The 16,175-nt window shown below is 50.5% G+C and overlaps 1 protein-coding gene across 3 annotated transcripts; it reads right to left on the reverse strand.

The window, feature by feature from the left end:
* GIP (gastric inhibitory polypeptide) lies at positions 4,026 to 11,195 on the reverse strand. 3 transcript variants are annotated; one of them, XM_005653967.3, is made up of 6 exons: positions 11,104 to 11,195; positions 9,417 to 9,519; positions 7,235 to 7,381; positions 6,604 to 6,693; positions 5,499 to 5,600; positions 4,026 to 4,170 (listed from the first exon to the last, which is right to left on the reverse strand). In XM_005653967.3, the coding sequence occupies exons 2-6, from the start codon at positions 9,500 to 9,502 to the stop codon at positions 4,161 to 4,163; spliced, it is 435 nt and encodes a 144-aa protein (XP_005654024.2). In that variant the 5' UTR covers positions 9,503 to 9,519; positions 11,104 to 11,195; the 3' UTR covers positions 4,026 to 4,160.

A 16,175-nucleotide genomic window follows, 5' to 3' on the forward strand; every position in this document is an offset into this window, starting at 1 on the left:
AGATATAAGACCAGATACTATAAAACTCTTAAAGGAAAACATAAGCCAAACAATCTCCTACAGCAACATCTTCTCAGATTCACCTCTTAGAATAATGACAGTAAAAATAAACAAATGGGACTTAATTAAACTTAAAAATTTCTGCACAGCAAAGGAAACCCTAAACAAAATGAAAAGACAACCCACAGAATGGGAGAAAATCTTTGCCAATGAATCAACTGACAAGGGATTAATCTCCAAAATTTATAAACAAAAAATTTATAAACACCTCCTACAGCTCAATTCCAAAAAAACAAACAACCCCATCAAAAAATGGGCAGAAGATCTAAACAGACAATTCTCCAAAGAAGACCGGAAAACACATGAAAAGATGTTCAGCATCACTCATTATTAGAGAAATGCAAATCAAAACCACTACGAGGTACCACCTTACACCACCCAGAATGGCCATCATCAAAAAGTCTATAAACAATAAGTGCTGGAGAGCATGTGGAGAAAAAGGAACCCTATGACACTGTTGGTGGGATTGTAAATTGGTGTAACCACTGTGGAAAACAGTATGGAGATTCCTCAGAAAACTAAAAAGAAAATTACCATTTGATCTAGCAATCCCACCCCTGGGCATCTATCCGGAGAAAATCATGACTGGAAAAGACACATGTACTCCGATGTTCATGGCAGCACTACTTGCAATAGCCAAGACATGGAAACAACCTAAATGTCCATCAACAGAGGAGTGGATCAAGAAGATGTAGTGCATATACACAATGGAATACTACTCAGCCATTAAAAAGAAGGAAATAATAGGAGTTCCCGTTGTGGTGTGGTGGTTAATGAATCTGATTAGGAACCATGAGGTTGTGGGTTCGATCCCTGGCCTTGTTCAGTGGGTTCAGGATCCGGCGTTGCTGTGAGCTGTGGTATAGGTCGTAGACACGGCTCAGATCCCACGTTGCTCTGGCTCTGGCGCAGGCCGGCGGCTCCAGCTCCGATTTGACCCCTAGCCTGGGAACCTCCACATGCCGTGGGAGTGGCCCTAGAAAAGGCAAAAAGACAAAAAATAAAATTTAAAAAAAACGAAATAACAGCATTTTTAGCAACATGGATGGACCTAGAAATGATCATGCTGAGTGAAGTCAGTCAGACAATGAGACACCAACATCAAATGCTATCACTGATGTAAGGAATCTAAAAAGAAAATGCAATGAACTTCTTTGCAGAACAGATACTGACTCACAGACTTTGAAAAACTTGTGGTTTCCAAAGGAGACAGGTTGGGGGGTGGGGGGGTGCACTAGAGGTTTGGGGTGGAAATGCTATAAAATTGGGTTGTGATGATCATTGTACAACTCAGTGGGTTGGGGATCCAGCATTGCCATGAACTGTGGTGTAGGTCGCAGACACGGCTCAGATCTGACGTTGCTGTGGCTGTGGCGTAGGCTGGCAGCTGTAACTATAATTCGACCCCTAGCCTGGGACCCTCCACATGCCGGGAGTGCGCCCTAAAAAAACAAACAAAAAGACTGCAGCTCAGATCTGATTCCTGAGCCAGGAGCTCCTTATAGCACGGGATGGGGGTGGGGGGGCAAAAATATATATATCCCTTCCTGATTCACTGACCCACAGAGATACCCACGACTGCAGAAATACAGATCTGATCTTCTCCCCAACACAATCCGTTCTCTCATGGAGAATCATTAAAATATGTCCTCCGAGCCATGCTGCACATCGTGTGGTACATTCTCTTAGAACTCTAGGAGTTTACAGGAGAGGAAACTCAAAATGTTAGAACTAGGAGAGATGGCGAACTGGCAACCCTTAGGCAAATTCAGCTCTCAAAATTTTGTTTGGTCATCATTTTGTTTGGTTAGGGGTGCAGTTCTTTTCCATTTTCGCAGCCCCAACCTCTCTTTTACACACTCCCCATTTTGCTCATTTAGGTTACTGGCCCAGCCTTTCAGCCAATCCACTTTGCTACTCTATCCGGCGTTGCCATGAGCTGTGGTGTAAGGTCACAGACTCGGCTTGGACCCAGCATGGCTGTGGCTGTGGTGTAGGCCGACAGGTATGGCTCCAATTCGACCCCTGGGAACCTCCATGTGCCACAATTGCAACCCTAAAAAGACACACACATTAAAAAAAAAAAAAAAAAATCAGGAGTTCCCGTCATGGCTCAGTGGTTAACGAATCCAACTAGGAATCATGAGGTTGCGGGTTCGATCCCTCGCCTCGCTTAATGGGTTAAGGACTGGCATTGCCGTGAACTGTGGTGTAGGTTGCAGACGTGGCTCAGATCCGAGTTGCTGTGGCTCTGGCATAGGCCGGCAGCTCCAGCTCCGATTAGACCCCTAGCCTGGGAACCTCCATATGCTGCAGGAGCGGCCCTAAGAAGCCAAAAAAAAAAAAAAAAATCCCAAAACATGAACCTAGTTTTGAGACCTTGCCTCTGCCCACCTGCTCAGTCTCTAGTGGTACTTTTCTCCCCATCAGTATACATTTTGCTGTATACCGACAATACTGGCTGATATTTATTAAGGCTCCCCTCACCCTTTGGCCATTTTATCCTTCAAATCTCATTCAGCTTAAATGTCACTTTCTCAGAGGGACCCTCCTGGATCCCCTCTCCATCTGGATAAGGCTTCACTGTCCTCTCTTGGCTGCCTAGTCTTTGTTCACTTGTTCACATAATTCTGCATGTTTAGGGCTGAACCTGAGGCACAGGGAGGTTCCCAGGCTAGGCGTCCAATTGGAGCTACAGCTGCCAGCCTACACCACAGCCACAGCAATTCCAGATCTGAGCTGTGTCTACGACCTACACCACAGCTCACAGCAACACCGGATGCTTAACCTGCTGAGGGAAGCCAAGGATTGAACCTGCATCCTCATGGGTACTAGTCAGATTCTTTCCGCTATGCCACAGTGGGAACTCTTGTTTGTTATGTGATTACTAATGTGTTTGTGCATTTAAAGATGAAGGTCTATATGCACACTGTGATATATGGAATGCCCAGCCAACGGAACCTGCTGTATAGCACAGGGAACTCTATCCAATATTCTGTGATAATCTCTATAGGCAAAGAATCTGAAAAGGTATGTATGTGTGTGCATATATAACTGAATCACTTTGTTGTACAGCAGAAATTTTCACTACTTTGTGAATCAACTTTACTTCAATAAAACTTTTTTTTTCTCCTTTTGTCTTTTCTAGGGCTGCACCCGCAGCATATGGAGGTTCCCAGGCTAGGGGTTGTATCGGAGCTGTAGCCACCAGCCTACGCCACAGCCACACCAGATCCGAGCTGCATCTTCGATCTACACCACAGCTCAAGGCAATGCCGGATCCTTAACCCACTGAGTGAGGCCAGGGATCGAACCCACAACCTCATGGTTCCTAGTCAGATGCGTTAACCACTGAGCCACGATGGGAACTCCAATAAAACTTTTACAAATGGGGGAGAAAGGAGTTCCTGTTTTGTCTCAGCAGGTTACAAACTCAACCAGTATCCATGAGGATGAGGCTCTGATCCCTGGCCTCACTCAGTGGGTTAAGGATGCAGCATTGCTGTGAGCTGTGCTGTAGGTTGGCAGCTGCAGCTCTGATTCAAGCCCTAGCCTGGGAACTTCCATATGCCTCAGATGCAGCCCTAAAAAGAAAGAAAGAAAGAAAAAGAGAGAGAGAGAGAGAGAGAGAGAGGGAGAGAGAGAGAGAAAAGAAAAGAAAAGAAAAGATTAAGGTCTCTCTCCACCACTAGACTATAAACTTCTTGGGACCAAGGATGGTGTCTTGTCTCCATCATTGCTGTATACCCAGGGTTCAGGCTGTATACCCAGGGTTCAGCACAGTCGCTGCCTATGTTAAGTGCCCAATAAGTGTTTGTGGAAAAAAACAGATGAATCGACAGATGGGTAGGGGCGTATCTCCTTTGCCCTGGTGGCGCGCACACACACACACACACACACACACACACACACACACACACACGAGGACAATGATGCAATCAGTGCTCAGTAGCCACACGAATAAGTTTTGACTTTGGGCACAAAGATTTTATTTTGGTTTAAACTTAGTTTGGTTTCTTTGGGGTATCCTGGAGTGGAGCTGGGGCAGGAGCTCAGTACGTGAAGGGCAGAGTCCAATCCTGAGCTGGGTTTGGTCGGTGTCACGGAAACCTGTGCAGAGTAGAGGGAGGAGGGGGAGAGGTGGAGAAGAGGGTCAGTATCGGCTTGGAGTCAGTAAAGTAAATTTATCCTGGCGCCCAGCCAGAGTTCAAAGGCTCCTACCTCCAGATTACCTTTTTAATTATAAATCATCAAAATGATTCCCAAAAGCACAGAGACTGTTATCCATCTTCCTGGGGAGACTTTCTCATACTCTCTTCTTCACCGTTCTGGTCACATCCATCTCTTCCTTCAAACCCTCGTACAGGAAGTCATCCCAAATTTGTCCCCTCTGTCCCTCAACTTCCCAGAACTGAAGTCTGAATTTATTTTTGTTTCTGTGCCTTGGTGTTTGCATCTTTTTTGGGGGGGGGCACACTTGCATCATGCAGAAGTTTCATGTATCAGGAATCAAAACGGCGCCACAGCAGGGACTATGCCAGATCCTTAAGCTGTCCTACCCAAGGGAACTCCGTCCTCTGCATCTTAATTGAGGGTCCTGTCTGACCCTTCAAGTGGAAGGATCTGTTCCATGGTTTTGTTTTTTGCTTTTTGTCTTTTTGTCTTTTTGCCTTTTCTGTGGCCACACCCATGGCATATGGAGATTCCCAGGCTAGGGGTCTAATTGGAGCTGTAGCCACTGGGCTACGCCAGAGCCACAGCAACTCAGGATCTGAGCCTCGTCTGCAACCTACACCACAGCTCACAGCAACGCCGAATCCTTAACCCACTGAGCAAGGCCAGGGATCAAATCTGCAACCTCACGGTTCCTAGTTGGATTCGTTATTCACTGCACCACGACGGGAACTCCTGTTCCATGGTTTTGAGCCATCCCTTGCTTCTGAGACATAAGAGACGGAAAGACTTCCTAGCTGATGAGATGGATTCAAGGACTACTGAGACCAGCAGCAGCTACAGAGAAGGGCAACGTGCCTCCATCTCTCGTGGGTCCATCATCGAGAAGTTGCGCATGGCACAAGGATACAGGAGGAAAGCTAAGGATAGGATGGGCTCAGGTGGGCAGGGGAGGTGAGAGCAGTGTCTCACCTGGAGGACATTGAGGGAGAAATGCAAGTAGTACTAATAATTGTCCACATGACCAAACTCTTGGTACTCTGCAGATGTTGCTCTCGGCCTGTCCCTTGCATTATCTTGTTTAAATCCCACCAAATCCCCTGAAGTGGTTTCACTAGCCCCAATTTTCATGAAAACCCTGAGGCTCAGAGAGTCCAAGTAATTTGTTAGTGTGTGTTGGGGCAAAGAGCTGAACGCACATCTGACCCCAAAGCTCAAGCTCACAACCACCCTATGCAAGACACCCAAAGCCACCAAAGTCTTACCGGAGTCTGCAGAGCTCCAACTGCTCCACCAGCCAGGCCAGCAGCTCTCGAGTCAGTACATCCTTTAGCACATCATCATCACCGGGGTTCTGGGGGAGGGAGCTACAAAGGAGAAAGTCTCCGGCAGGCCCTTTTAGCCTGGGCCCCACCGCAAGAGAGTAAATACAGGGCTTGGGACTCCAAGATGGCGGGACAGGGTCGGGGGCGGGGTGCAAGTCAACACAGCTGCCTCTCAGTTATCTCAGCTTTCAAAGCTCCACCCAGATCTGTCTGCCTGGTACTATAGGCTCTTCAATAGAGGCAGAGACAAAGAAATCCAGCGGAAGCCAGCCCACCCATCCACCTCGAAAAGTGTTCCCCAGAATGCATTCCAAAACCCCAAGAGATTACTTTGGGGATATTCACTCCTTTTTTGGGGGAGGGCGCACCTGTGGCATATGGAGGTTCCCAGGCTAGGAATCGAATTGGAGGTGTAGCTGCCAGCCTACCCCGCAGCCACAGCAACATGGGATCCTAGCCGCATCTGTGACCTACACCACGGTTCACAGCAATGCCCAATCCTTAACCCACTGAGCGAAGCCAGGGATCGAACCGACATCCTCATGGATCCTAGTCGGGTTCATTAACTGCTGAGCCATGAAGGGAACTCTGAATATTCACTCTTTAGAATGATCTGTGTCATTGATTCCTCAGCTTCCTATGGAGAGGGGCTAGCTGATTTCAGGGAACTGGCCTTGGGAGGGTCCCTGTTCCACAAAAGCTTTCCTGAAGTATGGTGGGCAGAAGAGGAAAAGCCAGTTTCTGAAGTCTCTTTTGCGCCCCTCTCCTCGACTTGGTGACTCTGCACACTAAGTCATCAATCTTGGAAACCCTGGCCCCAAATCCCCTCCCAGATTTGACACCTACCCCTATTCCCCCCAGGCTTCTCCCTTAAGCTTAGGTTGACCTCTGGGAGTTCAGCAGAGACCCCTCTTTGAACTCAGAGTAGAAGGGGATGCTTATCTGGGGCCTAGCCCTGCTCTGGGAGAGTCTGGGAAAGGGAACAATGAGGTGGGGGCGGGTCAGGAGGCCCCACTCCCACCCCTTCCCCTGTGGGCTGACTCACCCCTGCGGCTCCCTCGCCTCCTCCTTCCTGTTAGACTGATGGGCCAGCTCTAGGGCCCGGGCCTCCCTCTGGGTGATGTTGTGTTTCCAGCTGGTAAAATAAAGATTAGGGAGTGGGTGGGGCAAGGGGAGAGTCCATATGTTTTCTGGTCCGAAGAAGCTCCAATCTTTTGGTACCTCAACTCAAGGAGTTGAGGGTACCTCTTTCGCAACTCAACCTTCCCACTGTTTATCTTCAGCTGCCAGTGGGAAGCTTTTCAGAAACTACCAGGCGGACCAAACAATGAGGGCAAGGGACCCAGCAAAGAGAAAAAGAATAATGAGAGCAGTTTATTCTGTTTCCAAAGTCTGAATTTGCCACCATTGAATAGCCATGGGCAGCCACTCGGCTCCCCTGCCCTCATCCCCAGCGCCACCCCACGCCAACTGAGAAGCCTCTATGAGCCGCCCCCCCCCCCAATCTTCCCAGACCCTTCCTCTTAGAGGAAAAGGATTGGAAAGTTGCCCTAGACCTGCTCCTAGACCCGACGGCTGCCTGAGCCAGGGTCCTGGGTTGTCTCACTTCCCATGAGTGTCACCTGGACACGTGCGACACAGGGGACAGGGAGCAGGAGGGGTGCACCAAGACTCACTCGCTCTTCTTCCCCTTCTGTGCTAGCAGCCAGTTCACAAAGTCTTGTTGGCGGATCTTGTCCATGGCAATACTGTAGTCACTGATAAAAGTCCCCTCGGCGTACCTGGGGCCACGAGGCTGGGAGCCGCTGGCCTTAGTGTGGAATCTGAGGGGCAGGGAGGGGAGAGAGAGGAAAACCAGGATGACAAAGAGGGAGCAGAGGCGGAAGTTCCCATCGTGGCGCCAGTATTTAATGAATCCGACTAGTGAACCATGGGGTTGTGGGTTTGATCCCTGGCCTCGCTCAGTGGGTTCAGGATCCGGCGTTGCCGTGAGCTGTGGTGTAGGTCGCAGACGCAGCTCGGATCCCCGCATTGCTGTGGCTCTGGCAGAGACTGGCGGCTACAGCTCCGATTGGACCCCTAGCCTGGAAACCTCCATATGCCGTGGGAGCAGCCCAAGAAATGGTAAAAAGACAAAAAGACCAAAAAAAAAAAAAAAAGGAAAAGAAAAGAAAGAAACAGCCCATTTCTTGGGAGTCAGCTTTTTTCTTTTTCTTTTCTTTTTTCTTTTTTCTTTTTTTCTTTTTTTTTTTAGCTTTTTATGGCCTCACCTGGGGCGTAAGGAAGTTCCCAGGCTAGGGGTTGATTGGAGCTGCAGCTGGGACCTACACCACAGCCACTTGAGATTCAGCACAACTCATGGCAACCCACTGAGTCGGGTCAGGGATCAAGCCTGCATCCTCATGGATCCTAGTTGGGTTCATAACTGTTGAGCTACACAGAAACTCCAGTTTGTTTGTTTTAGGACTGCACCCTCGGCATATGGAGGTTCCCAGGCTAGGGGTCAAGTCAGAGCTACGGCTGCTGGCCTACACCACAGCTATAGAAAACTCGGGCTTCAGGCCACATCTGTGACCTACACCACAGCTCACAGCAACGCTGGATCCTTAACCCACTGAACGAGGCCAGGGATCAAACCCACATCCTCATGGATCCTAGTGGGATTCTTAACCGCTGAGCCATGAAGGGAACTCCTGGTCTTTAACTTCTGCATGATGTCTCTCCTTGTACCTGTCTGACAGCCGTGCCTCCAGTCTGCTGAGCCCAACTTAACAGGGGCATATGGCCTGTCCTTGCACCCAAGAAGGCCCCTTTACTCAGCAAGTCTCTCTTGGTCATCCTCAAACACAAACAGCCTCCTGCCATAGTCACTCATGATCCTCTCTGCCTTTCTTCCCACGAGTCCTGACAGTCTGAAGCTCTCGTTTAGAGGGTTTGGTTTCCTCTTGGTCCTATATGCTCTGTGAGGACAGGTGGCATTTATGGCCCACTCTTCATGTATATCCCCTGTGCCTGGCATGCAGGAAGCCCACTCTAAAATTTGATCAAGGGGAGTTCCCATTGTGGCACGGCGGAAATGAATCTGACTAGTATCCATGAGGATGTGGGTTCGATCCCTGGCTTCACTCAGTGGGTCAGGGATCTGGCGTTGCTGTGGCTGTGGCATAGGCCCGTAGCTGCAGCTCTGATTGGACCTCCAGCCTGGGAACTTCCATATGCCACAGGGGCGGCCCTAAAAAGCAAAGCAAATAAAATAAAATAAAATTTGATCAAGGGATTTCCCATTGTGAATCAGTAGTAATGAACCCAATCAGTATCCGTGAGGACGAGGGTTCGATCCCTGGCCTCGCTCAGTGAGTTAAAGGATCCTCCGTTGCTGTGAGCTGTGGTGTAGGTTGCAGACGCGGCTCGGACCCTGTGTTGCTGTGGTTGTGGTGTAGGCTGGCAGCTGTGGGCTCTCATTCGACCCTTAGCCTGGGAACTTCCATATGCTGTGGATGCGACCCTAAAAATGAAATAAATAAGTAATTAAAAGTTGATCAAATGCACGCATAAATGAATGGCGAAGGCTTTTATTAGGAAAGGAGATGCTGTCATCTATTTTAGAAACTTAACTCCTGAGATGTCCTTTCAGAGATCTAACCACAGTCTCTCCTGCTGCAACGGTTGCAAGTAAATATGGTATATAAATATTCTCTGGTTCTAGCCTCACTCAGCACTCCGACTGGAAGGTTTTTGTCCTCAAGCATCTTTCCTCTTGGCCTGGAATGCCTCCCTTTCTCACCCCCCACCCAAAACCGAACCCAGTCAGCCCCCAACTCCCTCTCCTGCACCTGACCCGTTCCTTCTCACACCAACCTGGAGTGACCCTCTTCCTTTTCTCCTAGCGCCACTGCCAGGAGCAGGGACACCAGCAGCAGACAGAAGGTCTTCATGGCCACCATCTTCCAGGGGTTATTTCCTGAGCAAAGAGAGACAAGGACCAGCCTAAGGTGGAAGCTCTGTGCTGAGGGAGCAACCAGCAGAGGGGGAGCGCGTGGGGCCTCTGAAATTTCCAACTCCCAGGATGCAACTTTTTTAAGAGGCTGGAGCAAGACCTTGGGAATGGTGATGGGTGCTGGCCATTAGCGTTAGTGACTAGAAGAGACAGATCCTGGCTGAGAGTGAACCTTCTTTTTTTTTTTTTTTCTTTTCTTTTCCGCCCTGTGGTACATGAGTTCCTGGGCCAGGGATCAGATCTGAGCCACAGTGGGACCTACGCTGCTGCTGTTGCGGCAACACGGGATCCTTTAACCCACTGTGCCAGGCAGGGATCGAACCTGCATCTTGGTGCTGCAGAGACACCACCAATCCCGTTGTGCCACAGCGTGAACTCCTGAACCTGCTTTTTATTTTTTGTTTTTAAGTGGCATCTGAGCCCGGTGGGAGGAGGGTGGTAGGGGAGCTATCCAAAGACCTGTATGCCTGGACAACCCCCTTCCTGGCTCCCATGGCTAGACAGCACAGGCATGTGGTTTGGTAAGATTATGACTTTAGAGCCCTCCAAAGCTCATACCAGCCAGTCTTCTGGCTCTCAAATTGGCTATTACCTAAATCATCACAGACCTCTTGCCCTCTGGGAAAACCACAACTAGAACCATCCCACCCTCCCCTGCTCAGCCCTCACTATCTCCACTCAGGGAAGGTCCGACCCTTCTACCGAGAGTTCATCCCGTGTCATCAGGGTGCCTTCCACAGAGATGAAGAACAATTAAGGAAGGAACTTCCCGCCCAAGCCCTGAACACCAAAGCTACACCTAGAGATGTGTGGGCTGCAAGACCTCATCTTCCGGAGTTCCTGTCGTGGCTCAGTGGTTAACGAATCCGACCAGGAACCATGAGGTTGCGGGTTCGATCCCTGGCCTTGCTCAGTGGGTTAAGGATCTGGCGTTGCCACGAGCTGTGGTGTAGGTCGCAGATGCAGCTTGGATCCCAAGTTGCTGTGGCTGTGGCATAGGCTGGCGGCTGCAGCTCCAATTAGACCCCTAGCCTGGGAACCTTCATATGCCGCAGGAGCGGCCCTAGAAAAGGCAAAAAGACAAAAAAAAAAAAAAAAAAAGACCTCATCTTCCTGCCTTGTCTCCTGGGTGTCAAAGAAACCTTCAGAGCCGCTTTTATTGGGGGGAGGGGTGGGGGGGCAGTTAGTCTTCACCTGCAGCATATGGAAGTTCCCAGGCTGCCAGGCTAGGGATCGAATCGTAGCTGCAGCTTCCATACCGTGCCACAGCCAAAGCAACACCGGATCCAAGCTGGATCTGCAACGTATACCGCAGCTCGCAGCAACCCACTGAGCGAGTCAGGGATCAAAACCGCGTCCTCATGGATGCTAGCTGGGTTCTTGGCCCCCTGAGCCACAATGGGAACTCCCAGAGCCACCTTTTTATTTCTCATATAGAGGAAAAGAAAGTGAGCCACTGGGGTGCTGAACATCTTGGGGATGCCAAGACCCACCCCTCCAATGTCTTGTCCACATCTGCATACACCCCCATCCCAGCTCCTCTCTTACCAGGCTTCTTTCCGGGCTCTCCCAGGAGAAAGACAGGACAGGGGGTCTCCTCCTCTCCTCTGGCTCTTTGGAGCCTGTCTCAAGAAAGTCTCCCCTGGCTCCTTTATATCCCAGGCATCACAGACCAGCTAATTAGCCTAAAAGCATCTTATCTCAAGAAATTAAGCCCACAGCTCCTGCCACATTAAGTCCATTTTACACGTAATAAAGTTGCCCTTTCCACTCAAACTGTGCTAATGGGTGATTAACATTTGGGTATCTCCAGATGCTGCCTGGGGGCAATCCTGTGGGCAGGGTACCTAAAGTGCCCTCCACCCCTGGAACTTTTTTTTCTTTTTTTTGGTCATGTCTGCAGCACGTGGAATTTCCCTGGCCAGGGACTGAACCCCTGCCATAGCAGTGACAATGCCAGAGCTGTAACCGCTAGGCCACCAGGGAACTCCTAAGTTCCCCTATTGTTTTGCCCCCTCCTCCCTTCTGGACACAGAGCCCAGTATTCCCCCACTTCCTTTATAGATGCCCCCCATTAGAAAGGATGCCCTGGAATTCCTGTTGTGGATCAACAGGTTAAAAACCTGACTAGTTGGAGTTCCCATTATGGCTCAGCAGTAGCGAACCCGACTAGTACCCGTGAGAACCTGGGTTCGATCTCTGGCCTCGCTCAGTGAGTTATGGATCCAGTGTTGCGGTGAGCTATGGTAAAGGTTGCAGGTGCAGCTCAGATCTGGTGTTGCTGTGGTTATGGCAGCTACAGCTCCAATTGGACCCCTAGCCTGGGAACTTCTATAGCCACACCTGTGGCCATAAAAAGACCAAAAAAAATAAATAAATATAAGAACCTGACTAATATCCATGAGGATGCCGGTTTGATCTCTGGCCTCCCTCAGTGAGTTAAGGATCTGGCATTGCCACAAGCTGCAGTGTTGGTTGAAGATGCAGCTCAGATTGGACCCCCACTCTGAGAACTTCCATATGCTGCAGGTGTGGCCCTAAAAAGAAAAAGGAAAAAAAAAAGATACCCTAAGTTTTGGGTAGGGTGGCGCTAGCTGGGGAGGGGGCACTCCCAGAGACATAAGGCTACTCCTGGGTTGGAGAGAGGGGGGCCGCAGTGGCCATGGCTTTGTCAATGTGGCAATGGGTCCATCTCCATATCTGGGGTGGGGTTGGGGGTAGGGGATCCAGCTGACTAGGGAAAGGGCCGTGAGTGACAGGCAGCAGGTTGAGGGAGTATGAAGGATGGAGATTTCTTTTTGGTTGTTTTTTGTTTTGTTTTGTTTTGTTTTGTTTTGTCTTTTTGCCTTTTCTAGGGCCGCTCCTGCGACATATGAAGGTTCCCAGGCTAGGGGTCTAAACGGAGCTGTAGCCACTGGCCTACGCCACAGCCACAGCAACGTGGGATCCGAGCCGCATCTGTGACCTACACCACAGCTCGTGGCAACGCCAGATCCTTAACCCACTGAGCGAGGCCAGGGATCGAATCCACAATCTCATGGTTCCTAGTCGGATTCGTTAACCACTGCACCACGACAGGAACTCCAGGATGGAGGTTTCTGCTGGTGGCAGTGAACTCAGAACTTTTACTCAAGCTGTCTTCCTGCTTAGAGGCAGGAAAGAGTGGAGAAAGAGGCACCTTGGAGTTTCCGTCAGCAGAAACATATCTCACAAGTACCCATAAGGACGCGGGTTTGATCCCCAGCCCTACTCAGTGGGTTAAGGATCTGGCGTTGCCATGAGCTGTGGTAGAGTTCACAGACACGGCTTGAATCTGGCGTGGCTGTGACTATGATGTAGGCGGGCAGCTGTAGCTTCAATTCGACCCCTGGCCTGAGAACCTCCATATGCTGCAGGTGCGGCCCTAAAAAAGAAAGAAAGAAAGAAAGAAAGAAACAAAGAAACAAAGAAAGAAAGAAAGAAAGAAAGAAAGAAAGAAAGAGACAAAGAAAGAAAGAAAGAAAGAAAGAAGGCACCTTTACAGGGTGGGGACACAGAGGACGGTGGGCCAGCTACAACTCTAACTGTAAAGATTGCTGAGGCCCATGCTTCTCTTCTCAAATGCCCTGCTCTCTTCTAAGAGAGTCACAAGTGCCCCTTTCTCTGCCATCAGAGTGTCTCCCCGCCCCCCCCCCCGCCCCTGAGGCCATGCTGTGCTTCTATCAGAGCCAGACTGTCTGCCCCATCACACGGAGGCTTCCTGAGACTAAGGGCCCCCCTCAGACTGCAGCCTCCTTGAGGTGTGGCCTTTGTCTTTCTCCAAGCATTTAGTGCATGGCTGTGTCCACGGGGGCTCTCGGTCCAGAAGGGGCAGGGCACATACTGCACACTTGGCAGGTGCCTCCTCCCCAGCCTCTCCCTTCTCCACGCACCCTGGGTACTTTGAACCTCACACAGCCCCGCTCCTGTCCTGGCTGTTAGCTGCAGGACCAAGAAAAGGCCGCTTTCCTTTCCAGGTCAACTCCCCAGGCTGAGAGCAGCTCCAGCATGAAATTAAGTGCTTGTGTGGGATGAGAGGTGACGGATGAGGAGGGCCGCTCACCGCTGCTTCCTAGAAACCTCGCCCACCCACCCCTCATTTTTCACCATCTAGAAAAACTTCTCTCTGGGCCAGCTTTCCAAATTCCATCTCCCAGCTATCAACAGGCAAGATTAGACACCAGTTCAGATCTGGCCTCCAAGGAAGATGTGGGGGCTGCTTGTGGTCCTGCCTCCTATTGAGCAACCGGTCAATGAGCTCAGAAGGGTTTGTGTCAAAACCTGGACCCCTCTGCAGGAGGCATAGCATACCCCAAAGGAGGGGACGTCTTTCCCCGGGACCTCGAAGTCTCATGCCCAACTGGAGTCAGGTTCTGGGATGGTTCCCAGCAGCCCTGACCCTCTGCGTGGTGCTCTGGGGATTTGTTTGGGGGGAGGCTGCTCTGCAGGCATGCTGTACTTTTGCTCCCTACCTCCTTCCCCATTGGAAGTGACCTCTCTGCAGCCACCCCCCTTGTTTGTTTGTTCATTTTTCTTTGCTTTTCCTTTTTTTTTTTTTTTTTTTTTTTTTTTTTTGTCTTTTTAACTTTTCTGGGGCTGCTCCCACGGCCTATGGATGTTCCCAGGCTAGGGGTCGAATCGGAGCTGTAGCCACCGGCCTATGCCAGAGCCACAGCCACGTGGGATCCGAGCTGCGTCTGCAACCTACGCCACAGCTCACGGCAACGCCAGATCCTTAACCCACTGAGCGAGGCCAGGGGTCAAACCCGCAACCTCATGATTCCTAGTCGGATTTGTTAACCACTGAGCCATGACGGGAACTCCACACTTTTCTTTTTTTTTCAGGGCCGTACCTGCAGCATATGGAAGTTCCCAGGCTAGAGGTTGAACTGGAGCTGCAGCTGCTGGCCTATACCACAGCCACAGCAATGTGGGATCCAGGCTACCTCTGTGACCTACAACTCAGCTTGCAGCAATGCCAGATCTTTAAACCACTGAGCAAGGCCAGGGATTGAACTCACATCCTCATGGACACTATGTCAGGTTCTTAACCTGCTGAGCCACATGGGAACTCCTGCAGCCCCCTCCTCGTTTCCCTTTGATCGGGAGCTCTCGTGCCCAGCAGTGAAAAGATTAGGGAGAATGTGGTCTGGGCCCTGGGGGAGGGCAGATGTGGGGAGGCCAGGGAAGGAGTTCAGAGAAGATGCCAAACTCTCAGGGGAGTCCATAGCCACCCCCACCCGCCACCCCCCAAGGGCATATTGGGAGCCCAGGGAATTGGAAAGATGGCCTTGGGAAGTTTCTGGGGATCAGAAGGGCCTGCCAGACTTAATCAAAATTGTCCAGTAAACCCCACTGACAACCCAACTGGCCTGTCAATGCCACAGTGGGAGGTGCCCTAGTGTCCAAAATCCAGTCCAGCCCTGGTCAGGGAGGGGTGACTCCAGAGGTAGCACAGCCTCAGTTCACTGTGGGGAATTTCTAGAATATGAGGGATCAGAGAGGGCGCAGGGGATGGGGAGGCAGGAAGACACCCCCAATGGGTTGGAAGCCCAGATACAAAGACTGATGGTCCAGACAGGTGGAGAAGGTAGGTGGGTTAGGGATCCAGAGTTAGGAGTTCCCGTCGTGGCGCAGTGGTTAACGAATCCGACTAGGAACCATGAGGTTGAGGATTCGATCCCTGGCCTTGCTCAGTGGGTTAAGGATCCGGCGTTGCCGTGAGCTGTGGTGTGGGTCGCAGATGCAGCTAGGATCCTGCGTTGCTGTGGCTCCTGTGTAGGTCGGTGGCCACAGCTCCAATTGGACCCCTAACCTGGGAACCTCCATATGCCGCAGGAGTGGCCCTAGAAAAGGCAAACAAACAAACAAACAAACAAAAATCCAGAGTTACAGTGAACTGTGAGGTGTAGATCACAGATGCAGCTCGGATCCTGTGCTGCTGTGGCTATGGTGTAGGCCTGTAACTGCACCTTTGATTAGACCCTTAGCCTGGGAACTTCCATATGGTGTGGTTGCAGCCCTAAAAAAGACAAAAAAAGAAAAGAGAAAAAAGAATCTTACTGCAGCAGCTCAGGTCCCTGCAGAGATGTGGGTTCAATCCCCAGCCTGGGAGAGTGGGTCAGTGTTTCGGCATTGCTGACACTGTGGCACAGATTCTATCCCTTGTCCAGGAACTTCCACATGCCGCATGTGCAGCCATTAAAAAATAAATAACTAAAATAAAAGGTTGGGGGGGAGTCCCCCTCGTGGCTCAGTGGGTTAAGATCTCAAAGTGTTGGAGTTCTTGTCGGGGCACAGCAGAAACAAATCCGACTAGGAACCATGAGGTTGCAGGTTCGATCCCTGGCCTGGGTTAAGGATCCAGTGGGTTATGTATCCAGTGGGTTAGGAATCCAGAGTTGCCACAGCTGTGGTATAGGTCGAAGATGAGGCTTGGATCCCATGTTGCTGCAGCATCTGCAGCTCCAGTTAGACCTCTAGCCTGGGAACCTCCAGAGGCCGCAAGTGCGGCCCTAAAAAGCAAATAATAATAATAACTCAGAGTGTCCATAGTGTCTTGAGGATGCGGGTTCCATCCCTGTCCTCACTCAGTGTGCTAA

The sequence above is a fragment of the Sus scrofa genome, chromosome 12 (assembly GCF_000003025.6).
Source record: "Sus scrofa isolate TJ Tabasco breed Duroc chromosome 12, Sscrofa11.1, whole genome shotgun sequence".
Taxonomy (NCBI): domain Eukaryota; kingdom Metazoa; phylum Chordata; class Mammalia; order Artiodactyla; family Suidae; genus Sus; species Sus scrofa.

Bases quoted from the DNA above. Each gene is read 5' to 3' on its own strand.
- GIP (XM_005653967.3), bottom strand. From the start codon at position 9,502: ATGGTGGCCATGAAGACCTTCTGTCTGCTGCTGGTGTCCCTGCTCCTG. The intron at 6,694-7,234 runs GTGAGTCTTGGT...TTATTTTACCAG, and splicing joins CAGAAGGGGAAGAAGAGCGA to CTGGAAACACAACATCACCC. The intron at 5,601-6,603 runs GTGAGTCAGCCC...TCTCCTTTGTAG, and splicing joins GAGGCGAGGGAGCCGCAGGG to CTCCCTCCCCCAGAACCCCG.